Source organism: Anser brachyrhynchus (genome assembly GCF_964034855.1).
Source record: "Anser brachyrhynchus genome assembly, chromosome: 12".
Taxonomy (NCBI): Eukaryota; Metazoa; Chordata; class Aves; order Anseriformes; family Anatidae; genus Anser; species Anser brachyrhynchus.
Window position 1 is genome coordinate 11,219,165 of NC_137707.1, and position 23,575 is coordinate 11,242,739.

Genomic DNA, 23,575 nt, shown 5'->3' on the forward strand with positions numbered 1-23,575 from the left:
ATGCGGTACACCCTACACCTGTACGTACGTACATAACACACACAGGACTTCACACACGGATATCGTTTTCCGCCCATCGGCAGCCCGCCTCCCGCCCCCGCCCAGCCCCGCCCCGGGCGGCGTTAAAACAGCGGCCGCTGGCAAAAGGCGGGGACCAACCCGCGCAGGCACCGCTGGGATTCGAACCCAGGATCTCCTGTTTACTAGACAGGCGCTTTAACCAACTAAGCCACGGCGCCGGGCGATAGGCTCTTGCGCCGCGCGGCCCCAATACAGCGGCCCGGCGGCTCCCGGACTGCGCCTCAGTGGCTACTGAGGGTGCCCCGCCGGGCCCCCGCCGCCCCCGGCCCAGCGAGGCGGCCGGCACGGCCCGCAGCCCCCGGAGCTGCCCTCACAGGCCGGCAGGCTCGGGCAGGGACTAGCCCCGCTGTCAGCCCCCGCAGCAGTCCTGCCTCACAGCGTGGCTCAAGGGGGCCGGGCAGTTCTGGCGTGGCAGCCGTGATCAGTGCAGAGACTGCCAGACTTGGCTCTCTAACGCATCTGCATTTGTTTTTGGCACTAGGCATGTAGTGACTGTGAAGGAAGATAACTTAGGCAAGGTTTAGGCTCCAGTTCTGTCTCGTCTCAAACCCACTGTCTCAAGCACCCAGGGTTCACAACCAAGGATAGTGAGGGAAGAGTGGTCCTCACACTGCCATCACCTCTGTAACACAGAAATTAAACCACGACGTGCATGGGCACACGCTGCTTACCTGCTGAATGATTTGTGCATGTAACAATAGAGTTCCTGACCAAACGCATGCGCACACACACCTTCGTGCAAGCTAAATAATTAGAGACAGTGATTTAGGCTGCAGTTTTCTACAAAACAAATCTGAGTTCTTCACACAGCATTGACGCTGCCACCAGTAAAACGTCCTGCAGAGCCTCAGCCCCTTGGCCTGTTACCTCCACAAGGCAGCAAGCGAGGATGTGCCACGACAGGAAGATTGATGGTCTAAGCACATCGCAATGAGCCACAAATGAACACGCAGCCTGGCCTACAACCAAAGGTTATCAGAGAAAGAAACCTCATGAATAGATCTGATTACAGGCCTGGAGTATAATCAGCATCTGCAAAATGTAGAGATTGCCTCGGCAATTTAACAGTCACCTAAGGCATATTTAGAGCCAAATTATAGATGCTATTTTTCAAGTAATCACTACAGAATGACAGCCACGCTTAGCTGGTCTAAAACAGCTTTCTCTCTTAACTCTGTCAACAGGTAAAAATCAGCCTGAATGAATTAGTCAAACTTCAGGGTACAAAACCCACAATAAATGCAGACAAAAAGTCACCCTGTGAATTGTCGGTAGTTATCACATTCTCCATGAAACCTACTCTGCATACAAACACAAGCCTACTGCTGCAGGTGAGATCAGTTCAGGGCTGAAGGCAAGCTGACTCACATGGCACCCAAGCAGGACAAAAGTGTTATAAATGACTGAGTCCCAAATAGGATTACAATCAGAGTTTACAATTTATTAAACGAATAGAGGCAAGCAAACAGCGCTGGGTGCGCCGGGAGTCTCTGCTCCACCAGGACGCACACCCGTTACGTAAGGCATCTACTTTTTTATACTCCTAGGCTAATACATATTTATTACTACTTCTAAAAGAGGCAAGGTTATTATAATTGGTTTCCCGAATCCGATGTCGCCTGCTTATCAGTCTCTGTTACTTTCTCAGGGGCTGCTCGAACAGGGAGACAGGAAGGCCCTCATTCTTCCTCCTTATCTGGTGGTCCAGGGAGACAGGAAGACAGGAAGGCTCTCATTCTTCCTCCTTATCTGGTGGTCTCTTGGCCGGCTATCAGAAGTTACTGCACATCCGTGCAAAGTCAGTAGTTTTTCTCCGAAGAAATCCCTTGTTCTTTTCGCGCCTAAACCCAGGCCTCAATGTTAACCCTTCAAAACCCCTTAGTGGCACGAATTGCTGGACCATTTCTTACAATTCCTCCCTTTTTTTTTTTTTTTAATCATCAATTCGTGTCTCTCCTTCAACCTTTGTCAGTAACAATTGGATTTCATCAGTCAGTTCTCGGGGTGTCCACTTCTTAAGCATCATTATCGACATGTCACCTTTTCTCTCCACTGAAGTCATCACAAATTGGGTGCTATTTATTACTCGCCGTATCAACAACGTAAAGCAAGGTATCATACAAGGTATAAACAATAATGTCATTACACCACATAAAAATAAAAACAGCATCCTTTTAACCCATGGTTCACCAGGCAACCATGAAAAGAAATCCCAATCCATACCCTTCCAAGTTTGTACTGGGACGTGGGCTAACTTTCTAATTTCCTTTGTTATCTGCTTGACCACTTTTCCATTATCATCAATCTGTAGACAACAATTAGGATTGTTCAGTTTTCCACATACTCCCCCTTCTTCTGCTAGTAAATAGTCTAAGACCATTCTATGTTGGAATATAGCATTTCTCATTTGAGTGGATTGGTCAGCCAAAAGATCCAAGGCTGTCGCTGTTTGATTTGTTACAACCTCGAGGATAGCTTGCAACCTAATTATTCGGTTCAAATTATAAATAGGTTCTCGGGCTCCTGATATCAACTCATTTGGGTTCCAGGTGGCTGGCCCATAATGCTGTATGATTCTTTCAGGAGGCCATTCATCCTTTCCCCATTTTTGGGCACTACCCCCGGTTAAGGAAGTATCTATAGATCGTTTCACTCTGTTCAGGTCATCATATAATCTTATTCCTAAATGATCTCCTTGTGTTTGTGACAATAAAAAGAACAAGGGTCTTATGTACCCCACATAGCATATTCCCGACCAATTTTCAGGTAGCCTCTTGTAAGCATGTTTGCCACACACCCAATAATGTCCCTTTAGGGCCCATGTCCCATTTGGAAAAGGACCATTCCATCCCTTTTTAGCCCTTGGGGCGTGATAATACAGAGTGTCCTTGTTACCGAGTGGTCCTGTTACAATGTCTGCCCCGTTCGTACTCGTATATGCGCACTTCCAAGCTCCCGCATCGGGTTTCCACTTACAGTCACAATTCAGTTCTCTTTGGCGACCTGTCATATTATAAGCCTTTTTCGCCATCCAATCTTGAGAGTGTGGGAAGCGCCTTCAGTCATGGGGTTGGGCCCGCTTTCAGAGCTTGTGTTACCATTCAGCCCTTCAGGGTGATCCAGCTCCTGGAAAAACTAATCACAATTTTATTATGGGTTTAAAAGGTTCTCATGTTATTTTTCTCAGGACAAACTGATCTTGGTGTGGGAGAAGTCCGGTCGAGGCACTCTCACTCGGCGGTCAATACCCATAGGGGTTGCCTCCCTCGGTAGACCATACACGCCGCAGTGGAGGGTCCTACCCCGGTCTTGCCTTCTCCCTTTCCTCCCTTCAGCCTTGTCCTCTTTATCCAGTGCCCTTAATTCATGCAGAACCTCATTGCTGGGATATCAGTTCCTCTTTAGTCTCAGTTTCAGTTCCCCAGGAGTGGACTCAACCCTCCAGGCTTCGGTAGTTATTGGTCCTTTTATTCTGGATGCGTGGGTCCAACCCCTTCTTGCTGTTCTCACAGCTGTTTCAGTAGTAAGTAAAACAAGGTACAGTCCCTCCCATCGGGGGTTCAATGATTCTTCTCTCCAGGTTTTTATTAAGACCTTGTCTCCTGGTTGTATTTTATGAATAGCAAATCCTAAAGGTGGTGTCTGAGTCATCATCCCAATTTCTCTTATCTCCTGTAATCTCCTTCCAATGGTAATTATGTATTTCTGGATACTATGATCCTCAACTACATTGTTCCCTAGGGGCATCCCTTGAGAATAAGGCATACCATATAACATTTCATATGATGATAATCCAGTCTCACTGTGTGGTTTAGTTCTTATGTTTAAAAGTGCCAATGGTAAGCATTTCGTCCAGGGCAGCTGTGTCTCGATCATTAACTTAGCCAATTGTTGTTTTATTGTTTGATTCATCCTTTCTACTTTCCCTGAGCTTTGTGGGTGCCACGGAGTGTGGTATTCCCACTGAATACCTTTCAAGGGGTACATCCTTCAAATCTTTGTGGCTGGCGTATGTTCGATTATTTCCACACAATTGTGTTCCAACGGTCCTTCTTCTGGAACGGTTCCTAGAAATACTGCTGGATATAACAGGTTAGTCGTTTTCAAGGTTATGTCATCTTGTTCAGTTAGGATTGCCTGATATTTCATCATCCGGCTGGGTGATAACCAGTGCCCCCCCCCTTTGTTCCAAAACGGTTGTTACCATATGTGGTCCAAAAACTTCAATACGTTTTCCCATTTGAAGGCAAATAATTTTCTACTATCTTTATCAAGAGGTATGCAAAAGAAGGCATCCTTTAAATCTATCACGGTAAACCATTTATATTTCTCTTTCACAGATGTTAACAATGTGTAAGGATTAGCTACTACCGGGTGAATATCCTTTGTTATTTCATTTATTGCTCTAAGATCTTGTACAAATCTATACTCGCCATTCGGCTTCTTTACTGGAAAAATTGGAGTATTGTATTCCCATTTACATTCTTCCAGAATCTGATATTTGAGAAATTTGTCAATAATTTTCACCATTCCCGTGCCTAGCTTCTATCTTAAGTGGATATTGTTTGATTCGAACAGGTTTGGCTCCTTCCTTTAATTCCACCTTTACCAGTTGTGCCAGTTTCGACTTCCCTGGTACATCTGTTTCCCGTACTGTTGCTATAACTGCATTTTCTACTTCTCTTGGAATATTAACAAAGGGTTTATCTTTGATCATTAGGATTTGGCCTACTTTGGACTCAGGTACCTTCATTATTAATTCTCCGTCCTCAAAGGTTATTGTTGCATCTAATTTGGCTAATAGATCCCGTCCCAAGAGTGGCATCGGGCATTCTGGTACATACTAAAATTTATGGGTTAGTTCCTCACCCCCAAAACGCAAATCAAGGGGTTGTAAGAATGACCATTCTTCCTCTTTCCCTGTGGCTCCAATTATTGTAGTTGTCTTAGTTCCTAATCGTCCTTTTAAACTATTTAACACTGAATATGTTGCTCCTATTACATTTACAGCCTAATTAACACAGAGAAAGAAGCTCCCATAACCAACAAAAAATTCAAGCCTGTCTTCGTTTCCTAGCTTTATTTCAACTAGTGGACCTGCTAGGGTAGATGCCCCAGGTCCCCGTCATTCCTGACTGTTGTAAGTTTGTCCTGCAGCCTAAGACAATTTCTTTCTGATATCAGGGGCCGATTGCCCTGGAAAGAGGCTAGCCAGTTGCCTCTGTTTGTTTGTTTGTTTGTTTGTTTGTTTTTAAGCCAGGTCCATTTTTTTTTTCTCATTGCATTTCAAAGTTGGTCCAAAAATTCAAAAATTCCATAGGGGTTTCTTTTGGACCTTGTTGGAACAGATTCTCAATTCCCAATAGCCAATTTACCCAGATTTTGGTATTTACATAATTTCCGGGGTGATTAGGGTCTCAGTGAGGGGGTCGGTCAGGGGAATGCAATCGTTGACAGTTCCCTGAGCGGTCCCATTGGCAATCTGAGCTCACACAGGAACTCAGGTTGTTTCAAGAGTTAGCTGCTTTTCTGTTTCCACGACAACTCTCTCGGACCCATCACGGTCCCCCTGCCCCAGAGGGCTCACACCGCGATTTAGAGATCTCAGCCTCGGGTTGAGACGGAACTATTAACATTCCTACATCCTCTTTCCCTGCTCATTCAGCATCAAACAGCTCTGTTAAATACTACATGCCACACAACCTTTAACACCTTCAACAATCCTTTTAACACTTCCTTTATCTTTCTCCAGCCTGTACTTTTCTAATGCCAACACCAAAGGCTCAGTCAGGGGCCAATTTAATTCCATACCTTTTCCCTCCAAGATGCTGAAACAACATATCAGTATGCAACATTTCATCCTATTTCCTTTCTCTCATCAAAAACAATATTAATTGCAAGACACTGTTATAGTCGATTGATCCATAAAGTGGCCATTTAGCTTATATAGTGGCCACCATTGATCGCAATACTTAGTGAAAGTCCTCTTGCTTTCTGTGCCCCCATTTCTAACAATATCCTTCCAATGTGCCAATATGCACCCAAGGAGGCTTTCTTTAAAAAGCCTTTGTTTTGGATATTACTCATTTCCTGGATTTCCCATTCCCTTTTATTTTTTTATATTAGTTACTGTCCCTTGTTTCAATTTCCACGCAAACCTTTTTATTGCAGGTTTTTACTATCTTTTCCTAATCTTCTTCCCAAATGTCCCAATTCTCTGGGATTAAACTCTTCTTTCCACATACAAACTTCACTATTTCAGATTATTAATGGGCCCCATTCCAATCATAAATCCGCAGGACTTCGGAAAAACACCTGAAGCACTCAGCCTTCTGTCTTCTAGACAAACAATACCACCTTTTTCACAAAATTTACATTTCAATAAGACCGAATTTCAAGCCAAATGCTAATTTTTCTCATGCACTTTGTTAGTAAGCCTACACAAAACAAGGAATCACTCCTGTGTATCCGTCAAGATGGGGGTTTAAAAAGGTACTGAGGCCTAAATAAATTCGCTCTCCCCCTTCTTACCAAATTCCCAGAGCTCAGGCCCGAACCACCAAAGAAGTGACTCTCCGTTCTACCACTTTGATAATCAGTCAGCCCCGCTCCCCCGATACTTGGGAAACTGACCGAACACCACCGCGAATATACACAAACTTCTAAACTGTTACTTAGATAATGCTCCCACCTTCCTCCTTGACACAGTCAAAACATTTAAGAACAAAACAGGATTACAAGATGCACCACCGGGGGTGGATTGTTAGGATATAGAGGTGGTAGGTTATCCAATGACTCCCATTCATCATCTTTTTCTTTTTCCTCTTTTTTTTTTTCTTTTTTATTTTTTTGTTCTCTTCTTCGTCAAACTTCTCGTCTGCTTTTAGTGTAAATATTGAGGCTGGAAAAGGACGTGAGATCCTGATCCATAATCCTGCATAATCACTTTCCTCCTGGCTAAAAGGTTCCTTTGAATTAACATGTATATTTAAGGCCTGGCAAACCCAGTCTTCAAAGGATCCGAAAACGGGCCAAAAGACATGTGGTCTTAAAGGCTCCTTTGGCCATTCTGTCATACAATACTGAACCATTTTTAATTTACTTTTTTCCTTTTCTGGGGCCCCTATCGTTCCAATTTCTAATCATTATCCCTAATGGACTTTCTGGTGGTATGTCTGGTAATTTGCTCCCTTTTCTCTGGTCCCGGGTCTTCAATTTTGTCTGACCCATCTAGGAATTTTACTGTGGCAATTCCTACAGCCCTTGGTTGCCTTAGTGAGAGTGTCTTGCAGGGGGTTTAGGACCTATCACCCACCCACGAATCCTATAGGAATCGCTTCGGTCCTTCACCGGCCAAGTCCCTCGCGGGAGATTGGAACCGCGGTTAGAAGACCTCCACAATCGCTTCGGAACTACGTTCCGTCTCAATCACACTCTCACACACACAGGCAACCGAAACCCACCCAACCGAACGGTATACACATTAAATACTTACGACTCCGTCGTCTTCGTTCGGATCTTCGCGCGCAGAATTACGGGCAAAATATAGTGCTGCAGCCGGCAAAGGGAGCTCATAAAAAAATCTAAATCTTTGCTTGCCCTTATTCAGGTTCAGGATGGTGTTAGCCCCGACCTGACTCGAACAGGAGCCACCAAATGGTGGGGGCGCCCCTCCTAGATCAAGTCAGAATTCGGGAACCAAGACCCTCCCGGACGAGCCCCCAATTGTTATAAATGACTGAGTCCCAAATAGGATTACAATCAGAGTTTACAATTTATTAAACGAATAGAGGCAAGCAAACAGCGCTGGGTGCGCCGGGAGTCTCTGCTCCACCAGGACGCACACCCGTTACGTAAGGCATCTACTTTTTTATACTCCTAGGCTAATACATATTTATTACTACTTCTAAAAGAGGCAAGGTTATTATAATTGGTTTCCCGAATCCGATGTCGCCTGCTTATCAGTCTCTGTTACTTTCTCAGGGGCTGCTCGAACAGGGAGACAGGAAGGCCCTCATTCTTCCTCCTTATCTGGTGGTCCAGGGAGACAGGAAGACAGGAAGGCTCTCATTCTTCCTCCTTATCTGGTGGTCTCTTGGCCGGCTATCAGAAGTTACTGCACATCCGTGCAAAGTCAGTAGTTTTTCTCCGAAGAAATCCCTTGTTCTTTTCGCGCCTAAACCCAGGCCTCAATGTTAACCCTTCAAAACCCCTTAGTGGCACGAATTGCTGGACCATTTCTTACAAAAGTGATGGCAGTGGACAGATAACAGCAACAAGTAATAAAACTTACATTCTGGTTCCATTAAATTCAGTAAGAATTCATTTTCCCTTGTTTTTCTAAAGTTGGGAAATAAAAAGAGGAATCATTTAAATTCCAACCTATTCACATTACTAATGCAAAATAAACCAAACCTCTATAGAGCAATTGTTTTTTTTCCTGTTTCAGTGGAAAAAAAAGAGAGCATTGATTTTTTCCAGCTGAAAAGGGTAAAAAAAAGAAACAGAGAACACTTTCAATTTTAATATAACAACATCAATGACTAATCTTTTCTAACCTACAGAAATTAGTTCAGTATTACTAACTACATTCAAGCCAAATTACTTTAGCTATAATACATGCATATTTTCTGTAATCTGTTCAGAAAAATAACATCAGGGGCACGGACACAGCATTTTCTTTAGCTGCTCTATCAACAAAAAGTATTATTTAATTTAGAAGTAAAGTACAGAAAAGAATGTTAGAAAATAATGCATTTTATCACCTCATGTTTATTCAAAGCCATAAAGCTATACAAAATGTATCCCAGAAGTATTTTTCTTTTAAGCTTGGATTCTGTGATTGTTGCTACACATTTCATATAATTTAAAAGAAGAAAAAATAATCTACCCACTCAAATGCGTTTTTATTCCACAGCTTAACTGTGTTCCAGGCTGCCACACGCCCAGTTCTAACTATTCTCATTTCTGTTCCTTTGGGAAAGAAATGCTGAAAAGTTTGAAAATGCTATTCTCAAGAACAAGGCTTCCAAACATACTGAAACACTAAAACTTTTAGCAATTGACCTTCTCACGCTCCTAATAGTAGTAAAAATACCATGCTCCTTGGCGGATGGCACAGAACTAGCTTGTGCTGCATCAAGTCAGCTATGATGCAGCCTAGAACTTACTCTCATGGCTTAAAGTTCATTTGCAAAATTTTTCTAAGAAGTATGGCAACAGGTTAAAAAAACATTTATGGTCTTCTTCATGGTTTTACTCACAAAACTCTGTCTGATGTCCACTGAAAGCAACTGTGTGTGCCATAGTAAAGAAGAACAGTTTATCTAAAGAACGGAAGGAAACCTGTCATGATTTATACATTCACATGTATTCTTTACTAAGCTGAGATTGGAGTTATAGTATTAATTTACAATTGTTTAAAATTTACCAAAGGACAAGTAAGTAATTTTGTTTTCTACTACCACGCAACATAAATAGATTTCAACTCCTGGGCAGTTGCATTCTTTACATGACAAGTCACGGCTATTCAATGAATTAGTACAGCAGTTTATTGTTCTCCATACAGAATACCACAGTAGCACAAGGTTAGAGGAAGCCCTTACCTTTGTATGTGCAGTATATAAAGATGTACAGACATTCCATTTATACTTAGATATGTTAACACCCAAAGACTGCTGGATGAATTTAAAAATCAGGAGAGATAGAAGGTGGCAATGGCAAAATACGTGTCACTGGAGAAGACAGACGACAGAATACACACTTGGATATCATTTCAAAGTCACCACACTGCAGGCTTAAGAAGAGTTTTTCGCATTCTTCACACTGGTGTAAATATTTTTAAAAATGGTATTTTAGTAAATTTTGCGATAGATGTGCATTATTTCACTCATAAAAGTATGTCTCCATATACACACATATCTAGGCCTGATTTTTGAGATGCACTAGGTGTGTATAGCTGTCATAACTTTACACAGATAGTGCTGCTGAAAAAAACTTTGCTGACCACACACAGAAACGGAGTAGACTTCACGAGTATTAGAGCGCATACAGCATTAATTCAAAATTCAATGCTTATGAAAATATTTATAAAAAAGTTAACATTATTTTTTTCTAATTGTTTGATATACTTTAAATATTGCTAAAAATGCACCAAAAATCCTTTCTAGTACCAACTTTAACTGTATTCTCAAATTTCTATCAATGGATACTTTTTAGGAGTGCACACAGTTTCACTGCTGGTAAAAGCTTAAAAAGCTGTACATTGCTTTTGAACAAATGTTGTTCAACAGGAAAGCCTGATTAAAAATAAATATATAAATATATAAATAACAATTTTCTTTTTTCCATGCAATTTCACTTAGTAGTTATTGATAAGAAGAAAAACATACAAGAGATCTTGCAAATACACCATCAAAAACAACTGAGGAACTATAAAGAAAAGCACATCTCAACAGCATTAAGCTTGTTAACGTTCCACTTTCCTAATATCTATCTGCTTATAATTCATGTTTCAGAGGTCAGAACACTTACAGTCTCGGTTTTAAAAAGCAACTAATTAGAATGACTGTAAGCTGATTTATGTTCAGAAGAACATTTTTATTACCGTCCCTGTCTTTTTAAGTTTGCAACTCTTATATAAGCAGGCAGTTACTCTGCAGAAGCATCAAGCATAGAAAAACAAAATATATTTATTTTTAGAGTTACACATAAATGTCTTACTGTGTTTTCTAAAAACGAGAATGCACCTCTACATACAAATTGGTGTCCTTCCCGCAATCAATTTAAAAAAAAAAACCTACATTCCACTCCCCAAAAATGATTTGAAAATCTTCACACAGAGACAAGAATCACAATCAATTTGTGTTTTCAGTCAGCAAATCTTACAGCTTTCCTCTAAAATCCAAATTTTTTGTTTTTGCATAAATTATGAGGTGGGGTTAGAAAATAAAATGATAGAACCTGAGTGATTTTTGAGCCTTTTTCTTTTCTGCTTTCTATCACTGAAGGTATGTGATCCATCTTCTCAATATTCCACAATCTCAAAGTAGAATCCTGAGAAACAGAAGCAATTGTTTTGATGTGTTTGCATATTACCAAAACAGTGACCTACATCATTTTCAAGAAGATGAAATCTCATTTTATCAGATGAGCTCTCACCCTGAGAGTGCTAAACTATTTCACATTTAAGTATCACATCTTTGGAAACCTTAGCAATCTTAAAACCGCATGCACATTTTAAAATAATAACACATATTGATGTGTTATAACAAATAAAAACATGTATCAAATTCTTAAGATTTCCTCTAATTACTTGAGGTAAATATTGCTTAGAACTTAGAATTTTTATAAGCAACTTTACCAGTGTTAATTTTCATCAAACCACAGCTGAAAACAAGGGATGAAATCTTCACATCCATTTATAAGTTGGCTCCTGAAACCACATCAGGAAATTAGCGATTACCTTTGAGGCTGAAAGAATCCATTTCTTGTTTTCACTAATTGCAACATCTGTCACCCAGTCGCAATGACCCTACAGTAGAGCAAAATTTAAGACAAGTAAAAAAATACTTTTCTAATAATAACAACAACAATCTGTACCATGCATTCATTTTGAAATGCAGAGAGAAAGTTTTTGTCTAAACTTCTCACATCAAGTCAGGAAAAAACATTTCTATGAAGCTCATGTTTTCCTACCTATACCTGAAAACAATGGCTGTTATAATCTCTGGAAAGCAGACCACCGGTTGTAGCAATCAGAAGCACTGCATCTACACAGTTAGCATGGGTTTAAGCTCTATTTAAGGTCTTTTTTTTTCCTACTTTTTTAAACAGATTACTAAAGAACTGTACAGAGAGAGAGTTGATTCCTCATACTCATTACCTAAAAAAAAGGGAAGGGAGGAGGACTTGAGGCTGTTTTGCATGTGAAAAGGGGGGGGAAGAGATCTGGGAACAGGCAGCAACTCTCCCCATTTCAAGGGAAGGAAACCAGTGCTGGAAGCAGGCCAAGTCAAGCAGATGTATCGGATATCCTCGTTTTGACAACAGCAGCACTGCTGATTTGAGGTTAACGGCATTGAGTTGGCATAAGAATAGAGACAGGTTAAAATCTCAAATGATGTGTTTACTCCAGTGAAGGACGTTATTCAGACATGAATGGAATTAACCGATAAAATTCCTAGAGTTTAGGAAGGCACCATGTCATTTTGATAGACTAATGCCACACCTAAGAATTAAATTATAATAGAGGAACAAGTGTATATTTTTCAAGCACAAAGTCAAACATGCATACATAAAATGTAAGCGCTATTTTATAGCAGAATCTTTAAAACATGTTTTTAAATTTAGTTATGAGCACAGAATATATTTATACCAAGGCACAGATACTAAACTGGAATTCTCCATAGTTACAAAGACATTAGCATTTAAACAGATGCCTTCTCATTTTATGGGAAACTGAGTTACTTACAGAGATTGCTGTGAACTGGGAAATTTGCAGTAGTTGTACTACGTAAAGCACCTATGCTGTGGAGAATGTGTGCTGTTACTGTTCAAAAGGTTTAATCACTACAGTTCCAACTGAGGAGGGTATGTAAGCTTACATTTAAGGTATCAGGTAAGGCACAAGCTTTTAAGATCTCCCATACAAAGATGTTATCTTGAATGCAAACAACAGTTGAAATTTATTTTTAAGCTCAAAAGACTTTTAAGGAAAGCAGTCTTTTCTGAGATATGCCAGGTGGGTTTGTTCATGAGTGTTAACTCATTTAACTCATGTTAACGTGAGACTTAACTAAGCCTCAAACAGTGTATGTAGTAAGTCCAAAAACCAAAAAACTCTGTTGAAATCAGATTTTCACAAGACAGGAAAGAGGCAAGGTTGCAAATCTGAACTCTGATGTTATTGTAAGACTTCTATGAAATTAACATTTGCAAAATGCATATGTAAGGTTAGGAACACTGTTAATCCTTTTCTTCGACTCACATCTGATAATTAATTGAAGTCTTGTGGATTGTTTCCACTAAAATAAGAAATGAATGAAAGGTAATATAATACGATATGATACATTTGCAAAAAATAAACTCATGATGGCACGCAAAAAAAATGAAGGTAGGGTGCTCTTTTTTTTTTCATGCAGATATTACTTACCTCCTCAAATTTTGGGTGGTATTACCATGGATCTGAAAGAAAAGAGCAGTCCTAGCTCTAAGCAGGGATAGCTAAATACTGAATAGCTACCTCACTTACAGAATTGATCATCCTATAAAGGACCGTAACATGGCAGACCGTGTCCCAGTCAATACAGGTAGTAATATAAAGTGCGTAACCTAGGGTCTGAACTAAGCCTGACAACCTCAACATTAGTATTTACAGTTTTTGGAATGCTCCCCTTGTAATGTACTATTTTCTGCGGACATATGCAAGCATGTAAACATAAAGCCATACACAGTATGGCATTTTACAATTAATATATGCACTATCCAGACTCCTGTTACTTGCTAGAATAATCTCCTAAAACATAAGCACAACTCCATTCATATAATTATTAAATAAATTTGTTCTTAAAAAAAAAAAGTAATAGCATATCAGTAACTGACTTTACAAAGGTAGTGTCTTTGTAGGTAATTGTGTAAAAATAGATTGTTCTGGCAAATTAAATCACAGAAATCCACAATATATTCCTGCCTATATCTGGAAAGGATGGGCAAGGGTATCTGGTATCAAAATACACAATGCTTTTAAAAGAGCGACACGTTTTAAACCTTCTCATTAAACTACTGATCAAACAAGACCTCAGTACCTTTAAGCTTAGCTTTTTATAGCCTGCATCTGTTTCCCATATAGCTATAGTTTTGTCATATCCGCCAGACACAACAAGTGATGCTGAAATATAAAATCAGAATACTATATTATATATTTGCTTTGTCATACAGACTAATAAAAGAGACTCCTTCTAGCAGTGAGTCAGACTTTGTTAATAAAATTTAAATAACGAGCTATTAGTCATGCTTTAACAAGATATTAAAAATTCCTTTTGGCTATTTGTTGCTAATGTTCTTGGTTTTGTAAATATAAAACATAAATTTAGTAAACACACAAATGAGTGGAAATAGCACATGAAATTTTTATTGTCTTAGGAAATCAACAAGATACTTTGTTTAAAAGTTTAAATATAGAGAATATTTTCAGAATTGTTTGGTCAACTCTGAGTAAAAACAAAATACTAAGGAGTTTAGCATGGAAAGCACGTTTTTAAATTCCACCGTTCATAGGCCTATTTGCATTTACATGTCCTCAAAACACACGTAATTTTTCCCCCTACAGGGTTGCTATTTATTTATATGAGCAGTCTAGCTGAGAAGCCACTGTTTGGTTATGCCTGCAGATTGATCAGGCGTCAGCAGTTCAGGAGTCATCTTTACTAAGTATTCAGATGTGAAGTTGCAAAAGGAAACAGCCAATTAGATCACAATGTACAGAAACTGGTATTAGTCCATCGCAGTGAAGAAAAGAAAATCTGGAAATAGCAGTTTGCAATAACACAAATTTAATGTTTGTGGAGGGACTAGCAATGGACTGTGATCTAGTGAAAGTAAGGGAACAAAGGCGGTAGGAAATAGCTCTCCACTACCTCCACTCAGATACAGGTAAACTGGGGAGTCTGCTTCTCCCTCCTTTTCTCCTCCATTTTGCCCAAGCATCAAGGAGACATCAAGTGCCATGTACCAAATTGTCTTGTATAACTCATAAATATTTCTACTTTGAAAATAGTAGTTTACGTGCTCCATCAATGTAGCCATGAAGTTTTTCAGAAATACATTACTGGCATACATTGTTTGCACTATGAAGTAACTTTAGGGGGTACTTCATTACAGATCAGTACAATATTCACTGAAAATGGTGTTTACTAGCTAATATTAGGAGAATATCTGCAAGTGCTAAGTTAATCTTGTAGTAGTATTGTGCTTTTATTCCTTTATGGTCTTTAATTATATCTCTTGATGGGTACGTCAACTAAGCAGTGTTCCAGTGCCTGAAGTAGTGGTTAAGACAGAAAATAGACCATCAACTTCAATTTACTCATTTACATGGACATCGTTTTCTGATAATTAAACATGTTATCTTGGAAATCACAAATGACTTCCATGATTAGAGTGGTCACTTGTGGTTCATCTGATATGTGACATACCTAGATATTGAGATACACCACGTACTGGTATGAAGATAACTCACCATCTTGGCTAAAAACACAGGAACTAACAGAACCCTCATGTCCTTGGTTCAAGGAAATAGGTTCATGACATCGAAATTCTCCTGTCTTTATATCCCATATTTTTAAGCTTTTGTCCCAGGATGCTGTGCACAAGTAACGACCATCAGAGGTAAAGCAGCAATCTGAGATAGCATTGCTGTGTCCCCTGAAACACAGATAAAAATACCAGAACAGCGAGGTTTGGTAACCATTATAAACCATAATAAACCATTATAAAGTGAATTTTAACTATATGAATAGTTTTGTAAAGTTTCCAGAGCTGCTTACAATCCCACAGCCAGCATGGGTTTAAATCCCTTATTTGATTAAGTCATTTTTCAGGTGTGAACCCTGTTTGTTCAGCGGCAAGTGATCAGTTTCGTTGTTGTTGTTGAACACAGATTAACAAAAAGCTGTTTAGCAATTACAACACAAATACACTTTATTAAGAGTAAGTTACCAAAAAAGCCACTCATAAAAAAAAAAAAAAAAACAGCATGCATCAACCTCTACATACTCAGAAGAAAAGGATGGATCAATTCTATACTGAAATCTAATTTTGGAAGCAGTGATACCCATGGGAAAAGAAATCTGGAAGTTCCAGAACTGGATGAGAATTCTAGGGCTTTCTGAAATCTACAGTGGGGAAAGGATTATGAGCATCTTTTACAGGAAACAGTGCTGTTGTCACTGTGATTTAAAATAAATATTATTACAAAGTTCCATATTGAATTTCCCATCCAAAGTAATTCCTAATCTCTCAAAAGACAATTTTATTACTGTTTAATGGCAGTCTTTGTTTATTGTTTTTATAATTCAAAGCTAAATTAGTTGAGTTTATTTAAAGACACTGATAATTTTAACAGCTGATTTAGTATCTGTTGTTGCACGCTTTCTTCTTAAAATGATAATAATACCCTATACTGACATCATTTTTTGATATAATACTAATTTCATTGAGAGATATACGGGTTTAGCATGGGAAGGCTCCAGAGCTCATATTAAGCATAGCTGCTGGTACTGGGCATGACATTCTCCAAAAGTAAATAGGGACAAATAATCTGGAAAAGCAGTATCTAAACTCAGAGAATGGCTATAATTGGTTCACTGTGAAAATGTAAGTATATATTGATAGGGTCCACAGCATCTGTTTTGAATTCATTCCTATTTCATACTTCCATTAACAATGTAGATAATGAGATAAAGAGATATGGAAAGAAGCCTAAGAGGGTCTGCAATTACAGGAGCAAATATTAAAATTCAAAATGACCTTCACAAATTGAAGAAATGATGAGGAAAATAAAGGGTTATAATAGTCTATACAGGAAACAATGCTGTAGTCACTGCAGTTTGTGAGAGTGTTACAGTATTTTAATCCATTATCTAGTCTAAGGGCTTGTCTGACCACGTCAGTTTGGTCAAGTCTGACATTCAAGAGTAACATACAAATAATGAACTGCACAGATAAAGGGTGGGAACAATAGTCTCTCTATCACAGTCCTGCAAAAAGGATGTGGCAAATACTGACTCATCTTCATCATCATGTTTTCAAAAAGCAAGAATAAATCACATCCAATATGTATGATGAACAGAGGTATACTCTATGAATAGTAAGTAATAATACTTTTTTTTCTAGTTAGAGGGAATACTGTTTGCATTATGGGGCCATATAATTCAAAAAAAATGTGGACCCATTGTAAAGATATCTGAGATGTACAGCAAAAACAATCAGAAAACGAGGAAAGAATAATTAAATATTAAACGAATAAGGATAGTTCTGTCTTCTGAAAACATGAGTCAGTAGATATAACAAAAGTTCTTGCACATGTATTCAGAAAACAAGAGAATAATCTGTTCTCCATGTCCGAAATGGTTCTAAAAAGAAGCATGGGAGTTTAAGCTGCAACCAAAATAATCCAATTTAGGAAATTTCTCTGTATTAGTTTTGCTTCACTCCATTATGTTTTTTAAAGACTTCATTAGTCAACAATTATAAATTTTTCCTAATTAGTAGAAATCACAACCAGAAGTTTATACTTCGTATTATATTGCATATACTTATTCCACTATATGTACTTGAGGACCTAGAAGCACTAAAAAATAGCACTAGAAATGCTTACAGACATCAGAATACATTTTTGTTCAACTATTTGCATCAGGAAGCTTGAATGGTAATTTTAATCATGCTTTTCCATAATTGTCAAATATGCAAATAATACCATGCATAATTAATAATAGTATTGTTTCTTACTCATTAATGGTGACTAAGGTGGATCGAGTTGTCATATCCCATAGCTTTATGGTCTTATCGTATGATACTGAAGTCACTCTTTGGTTATCCAGATCAAAACAGCATCTCGTGATCGTACTTCTGTGATGACCTATGCAAAGACACCCAGTGGGACGATTACTTCTAAGGACTGCACGCAGTGCTAGGAGCTGATTCAGGAGTGGTAAAGTCCCTGACCTGCAGTCTTGAGTGGAAGCCTCATGGGACTGAGCTCTCACTAGTTAAATTATATCCAAAGGGAAATTATGCTTCAAAAAAAGAATCACTGTTGGTCTAATTTTGGCCCTATTATCTCATTTTATAAACCTACTGTGAAAAATGATGGGCTTACGATCTTGCAGATAAGCTTATTTTGCCTTTCTCACATAAGGGTATTTGAACTGAGCTAATTATTTTTTCTTGTAAGAAATAGAAAAAAATCATGCATAAACAAGATATAAAAGCATTAAGTCTTACCTTGGACATGTGCTACCACTGTTGCACTTACTGCATCAAAAACAAATATGGCATTACCTTTGTCTGAGCCTGATACCACATATTTACCATCCCATGAGATATTGCATGAAGTTACAATGCCTTCATGTTCTATTGTCCACTGAAGAGAAAAAAGGTTTTAGAATTATGCTGGAGGATTAGAGATAAAACTGTATAACAGCAGACTTTCTATAATCTGTAAGTACGCTTGGAAGGAAGGGCTTTGATATTACTTTATTTTGGTGAAAAGTGATAGAAGTATTTATAACCAATTTTTCTATTTTTACATTAGCAATTAATTTAAAATTAGACATGGACACCCTGTTCAAATCCTAAAAGTTAATTTAATCAATCTTAAACATATCTTCTGAGACAGGTTATTATTATTATACCCATTTGTATCTGAAAGAACTGAGACGTTCAATGAATTAATCAGTATCAAAACTAGGACTAAAAATTAAGCCTACCTAGCCATACTGTATTGTGCTAACAAATAATGTTTATTTTTTAATTTTATTAAAAAAAAAGAAAGAAAAAAAGAATTATAGCTGAATTCTACAGTTATACCTTCTGCAGGATGTATTCAAAAAGATACCTACAAGCATTTTTCCTGTTTCCATATCCCAAGCCTTGACAGTGTTATCATAGGATGATGTTACCACTCTAAAAATGACAATGAAAACAGCACTCAATGTTTTCATTTTAAAGGAAGTTATTTAGAAATAAATGACAACATTTAATTCTGACAATGATTTAACATCCTCATATCCACTAATTTAAAATAGATTTTTAAACACAGCAGCAAAAATTATTGCCTACCTTAGTGTTCGCTTTTTAAAAGGATTATTTATATTTCAGATAGAAACTGATAATAAAAATATTATCTACGCAATTTTCAGTGCAAGCAGTCAACTCAATTTCATTTAATGCATTACAAGATATTTAATTATTTCTACCTTTAGAAAAAAATAAAGCCATTATAATGTCTTTCTTTAATGAATGTGAGGTGCTCGTGTCCCTAGATAGTTGGGGCTTTTTTTGGATTTTCAGTAGTTATGTTGCTGGGTAACCCTCTACCAAAGACACTGCTCTGCACAAACACAAAGCCACATTATACAACAAAGCTATTCAATGAAGTTTACTAAAAGAGACAGATTTCCATGAAATGGGAGGTCAACAATTTTTCCCTCACAGTTTTATTAGAAAGATGTCCAAATACCTGAAATAACATTTATAATTAATGTCACTGGATAGGACAAATTTTTTGAGTACCATTGTGGCATTTTAAGTTAATGTCACTTCTATACATTTCACCCAAGAAAACTTTACATTCTCACAACTAAAAACACAATTGTGTTAGTAAACCTATTTTTATCCAATATGTGCGTTTTTCCTGCAATCAGCACAAACTCTGCTCCTAAATGGAAACACTTAACACAAAAGACCACATGAAGGTTACGAATGGGTAGCATGTTCAATTGGAAGGTGGTTTCCAGAGCCAATGGTATTTTACTTGCTGTTAGCAGTATTCAAAGATGTAGACAATGGCAACAGGCAGTGTAGCACTTACACTATTCAGTGATCAAAAAGGTGATTAGTCAAATCTCTAACCTGATAAAGACTGATTTAAAGTACAACTTAATGATAAAATACGCCAGAAATAGTACCCATGGAGGCAATGCATAACCTATTTAACCAAGTATTAATATATATTGCAGTTGTCTTAATTATCATGCCCATAGATTGACACTGGATATGATGCATTTCTTCTGGAATTGACTTGACAGGCTTAATGGAAATGTTATAGAATATTAATAAACAATACACATAGAAAAGACCTCTTATGACCATATAAAACTCACCAACAGGTGAACCCCTGAACCGTGGCTAATTCAATGCTGTTCTTTTATACAAATAATACATGTTTACATACCCCTTTCAGAACATAGGGCATAGACTTCCAGCTCCATATAACTCAAAACCAGTATTAGATACGTTTTTTGCCCTAAAAGAAGTCACGATCTATCGGACTTTTCCACCATACATTTAAGACAATGAAAGATTCACATTTACTCCATTGGACACCAAAGGAAAAACAAAAGATTTCAGAGCTCCTGTACAAACTGTAGGTGAGATCAAGATGAGATTTATGGCAGTTTGAGTGGATGAAGGAGTCTGGCAGTAAACAGACTGCTACTAGGGTCTGGGCAACATAAGGGAAAGTGCAAGGATAGAGAGAATTAGGAGGAATATATGAAGGAAGAGAGATGTAAGACAAAGTGATAATGGAGCAGAAAATTAAGCAAAAAAAGTTTGATTCTGATGTAATAAAAGTTAGGAAACCATAGAAAGGATTGAAAAACTAACTGATTTTTTTTACACCTTGTACAAAGTGTTTCCATGTGCAGTGAAATTTAACCTTGAAAACCACACAAATTGTCACGCTATATTTGTATAAATTGCGATAGCAAATAGTCACCTTCTGTCATCAGGACTCAAGTTGCACTCAGAAATTGGGGCTGTGTGTTCTTCTTCAAAAACTCGAACAGGAAAACCTTTGGCAACATCCTTGAATAAATCCAAAGTAGTTTGATTAGGAAGTGCTTTGCTAAGATTGTGGAAAAAATACAGATCAACAAAAAAAAGAAAGAAAAAAAAAACACAAAATAAAGCTTGTGAAATAAGCAAGGTTAGTCTTACTTGTATTATCTAATCTGAAAATACAAATTATAATTTATTCTTGCAATATGTTTCCCAAAAGTCAGTCATGAGTATCATTGGGTTCAGCCACTGACAGTCATTCTCATCAGTACTGGCACACCAAGCATTTTCTTGCATTTCACCACTCTGCCTATATTTATCTGCTTCTACATCAGCCTTGTCCAGGTGTTGGTGTCAGGACTGTCTTTTTGTTTTGTTTGTACTGAACCAACCAGAAATCCCTTGCTGAACTACCACAGTACAGATAAACAATTAGACTGCAAAGATTATAGAAACAATGAAAAGTGAGCTGAAGTAATGATGAATACTGTCTCACACCCTAACAGCGGTTTCCTCTGCTCCTACTGATACTCCAGCACCAGTTAAAATCCTATGATCAGCCTGGCTTCCTCCACCTCAAATCATTCCCCTCTCCTTCACATATAGCATCTTCCTGGGTCAATTATATTTCTGTAGAGAAATCTGTCTCTCTCACACCAACATTCAGAATTCCTACTTACCATCTTTGATTTATTCTTTGCTTTTTTTTTTTTACCTCCCTTGTTCACAAGAAAGTTGATGGGTGATTTTTATTTTTTTTTGTTGTAATGAAGGCCCACTTAATTGCCTTCCATCTTAAAAACAAATAAACAAACATAAAACCTTGTCTTCAGTCTTCCAGCTGAATATACTGGAAAAATATTCAAAAATCATTCATTTTGAACACTTCCTTATACAGTGGCGGTGATGTTCAAACACCTAAAATTTGGTTTTATTTCCTTTAACTCTTTGTTAACTCTTTTCCTACATGCCTAACTGCCATTTAAGAACGTCCTTAAGGCATTCTCTAAATTTCTGTGCTTAATTCCTTTCATACACAAACATACATTTATCTAACATAACCATTGACACCTCAGAGATCTACCTTTCTACTTACAGCCCAGTTCCTTCTGTCCATATAAAAATCTCCGACTCAGACCACAGGCAAATAATAAACTCCCTTCATTGCATAGGTGTTTTTACATTCATCTTTGATACGTGAATTAAATTTGGCAATTCTGACTATCCCTCCCTTTTTTAAATATGAACTGTCAAGTCTAAGAGCTAGAGTTGCTTCCTTACAGGGACTTTCACTTCAAGGAGCTATTTCACCTATCAGTAGCAATACCATTTTATGGAATTACCAAAACTGAATGTGTTGTTTTTTGTCATTGTTGTATTCATAACATACCCAGAGCTTCACTGTTCTGTCATAAGAGCATGAAAGTATTTTTGTGTCTTCAGAGCAAAAATGGCAGGAGCTCACAGTATCGCTGTGTCCTCTTAAAATTTTGTATTGTAGCTGTAAACAAATAGAGCAAAGTTTAGGAATACTTTTCTTTGAAATCATTTTTGACAGCTTCCTCCACAAGAGGGAGCATTAAAACAACGACCGGAGCAGAATTTTTAGGCTCCACTTATGTGAGGAGTTCACGTCCTTGCCCTGGTGCTGGGCTACACCTGCTTTCACAACCACCTGGTCGAAAAGAAATGTTGCTGGATTTGATTGTTCTGGAGGGAAAGAAGCTGTTTTTGGTGGTGGTGGTTTATTTTCCCCAATTCCTCTCTCATGCAAAGCAAGTTTTATTTTTAAATTTTGTTAAGTCTCTCTCAAGTCTTTCAAAACCCCTGAAATGTTTCATTGATCTTGGCCCATCAAACTGCAGGACTAAAGGTCTCAGGCTGCGCTGTTTAGCCAAAACCGCTAAAAATGTTATGAAAGATGTATTTTGAAAAGGCTTTTCTTCAGTCAGTTGGGACTATGACTGTCTAGCACGCGTTTTCGTGCACTAAACCATCCCCAAACCACCTGCCCTAAGGGTTAACCACTCGTGAAGCAGCGCGGAGCTCTCCAGCCCTCAGCTTGCAGGAGCCCCGATTATGCTGCTACGCAGAGCCTGCCGGCCCCGGCCCACCTGCGCCGTGGGCTCCTGGTCGCCCCAGCGCCCCGCGGCTGGGATCGGCTCCGGCTCCGGCTCGGGCTCCAGGGCCAGGGGGTCCCCGCGGCTGCCCCCCGCCGCCATGAGGCCCCGCGCACCGCCTCAGCAGCCCCGCGGCGGGAGCCCGCCCCCAGACCCGGCCCCGCGGCCTCCTCCGCGCGTCTGTCAACGAGGTTATTCTCACGTTTTCGTTCCATCCTGAGGTGTTCGACTTGACTTTTACAACCCCAAGGGTTGAGCCTACACAAGACTATTAACCACCTTGCTCTCATCAAGAGCTGCCACAAAGCTGTGGACAATGAATAATTCTTATTAAGTCAGTCACCAAAGAACTACTATCTCCAACTGTGAAAGTCAGTCATGAAGAACTACCATCTCCAACCATGAATTTCAGTTTTTATTCATACGTTTCAGCAGGAATGTTGGTTTGGTTTCCTGTACACGTGGAAGGAGAGGTTCTGTGTGTCTCTTAACAGTCTCTTGTAACAGCCTCCTTTTTCATGGGTTGTATTAAAATAACTCTGCGAGATGACAAGCATTTTTTAAATGTACTGTATGAAACAAAAAAAAAGTGATGTTTTAATTGTAATTACATAACATTGCCAAATAATGCAGATTATAATTACAGTACTAATCTGGTACTAAGGTATTAAGGCTAATGGAACCTTAATTTCTGTCAATGTGACAACTTATTAGTTTAGATCTGCTTCAGCAAATGCAATACATAATTAGGAGACATAAAAATAAATTCAAGTACAGCCAGATACTGGAAAACTGCGATCTGAATTTCTACA

The 23,575-nt window shown here is 38.6% G+C and overlaps 1 protein-coding gene and 1 long non-coding RNA gene across 2 annotated transcripts; both read right to left on the minus strand.

The window, feature by feature from the left end:
- Nucleotides 1-1,947: 1,947 nt before the first annotated feature.
- LOC308176688 lies at nt 1,948-8,329 on the minus strand. Its single transcript, XR_013938490.1, has 2 exons — nt 7,577-8,329; nt 1,948-4,160 (listed from the first exon to the last, which is right to left on the minus strand). It is a non-coding gene; the product is annotated as an uncharacterized lncRNA (long non-coding RNA).
- Nucleotides 8,330-9,686: 1,357 nt separating this feature from the next.
- WDR88 (WD repeat domain 88) lies at nt 9,687-22,904 on the minus strand. The gene is made up of 11 exons (XM_080552778.1): nt 22,758-22,904; nt 22,034-22,144; nt 20,582-20,670; nt 18,702-18,765; nt 18,085-18,223; nt 17,590-17,719; nt 15,320-15,504; nt 13,887-13,969; nt 11,546-11,614; nt 11,044-11,136; nt 9,687-9,906 (listed from the first exon to the last, which is right to left on the minus strand). Exons 1-11 carry the CDS (start codon nt 22,863-22,865, stop codon nt 9,769-9,771), a joined length of 1,209 nt encoding a protein of 402 aa, XP_080408904.1. The 5' UTR covers nt 22,866-22,904; the 3' UTR covers nt 9,687-9,768.
- Between the last annotated feature and the right edge of the window lie 671 nt (nt 22,905-23,575).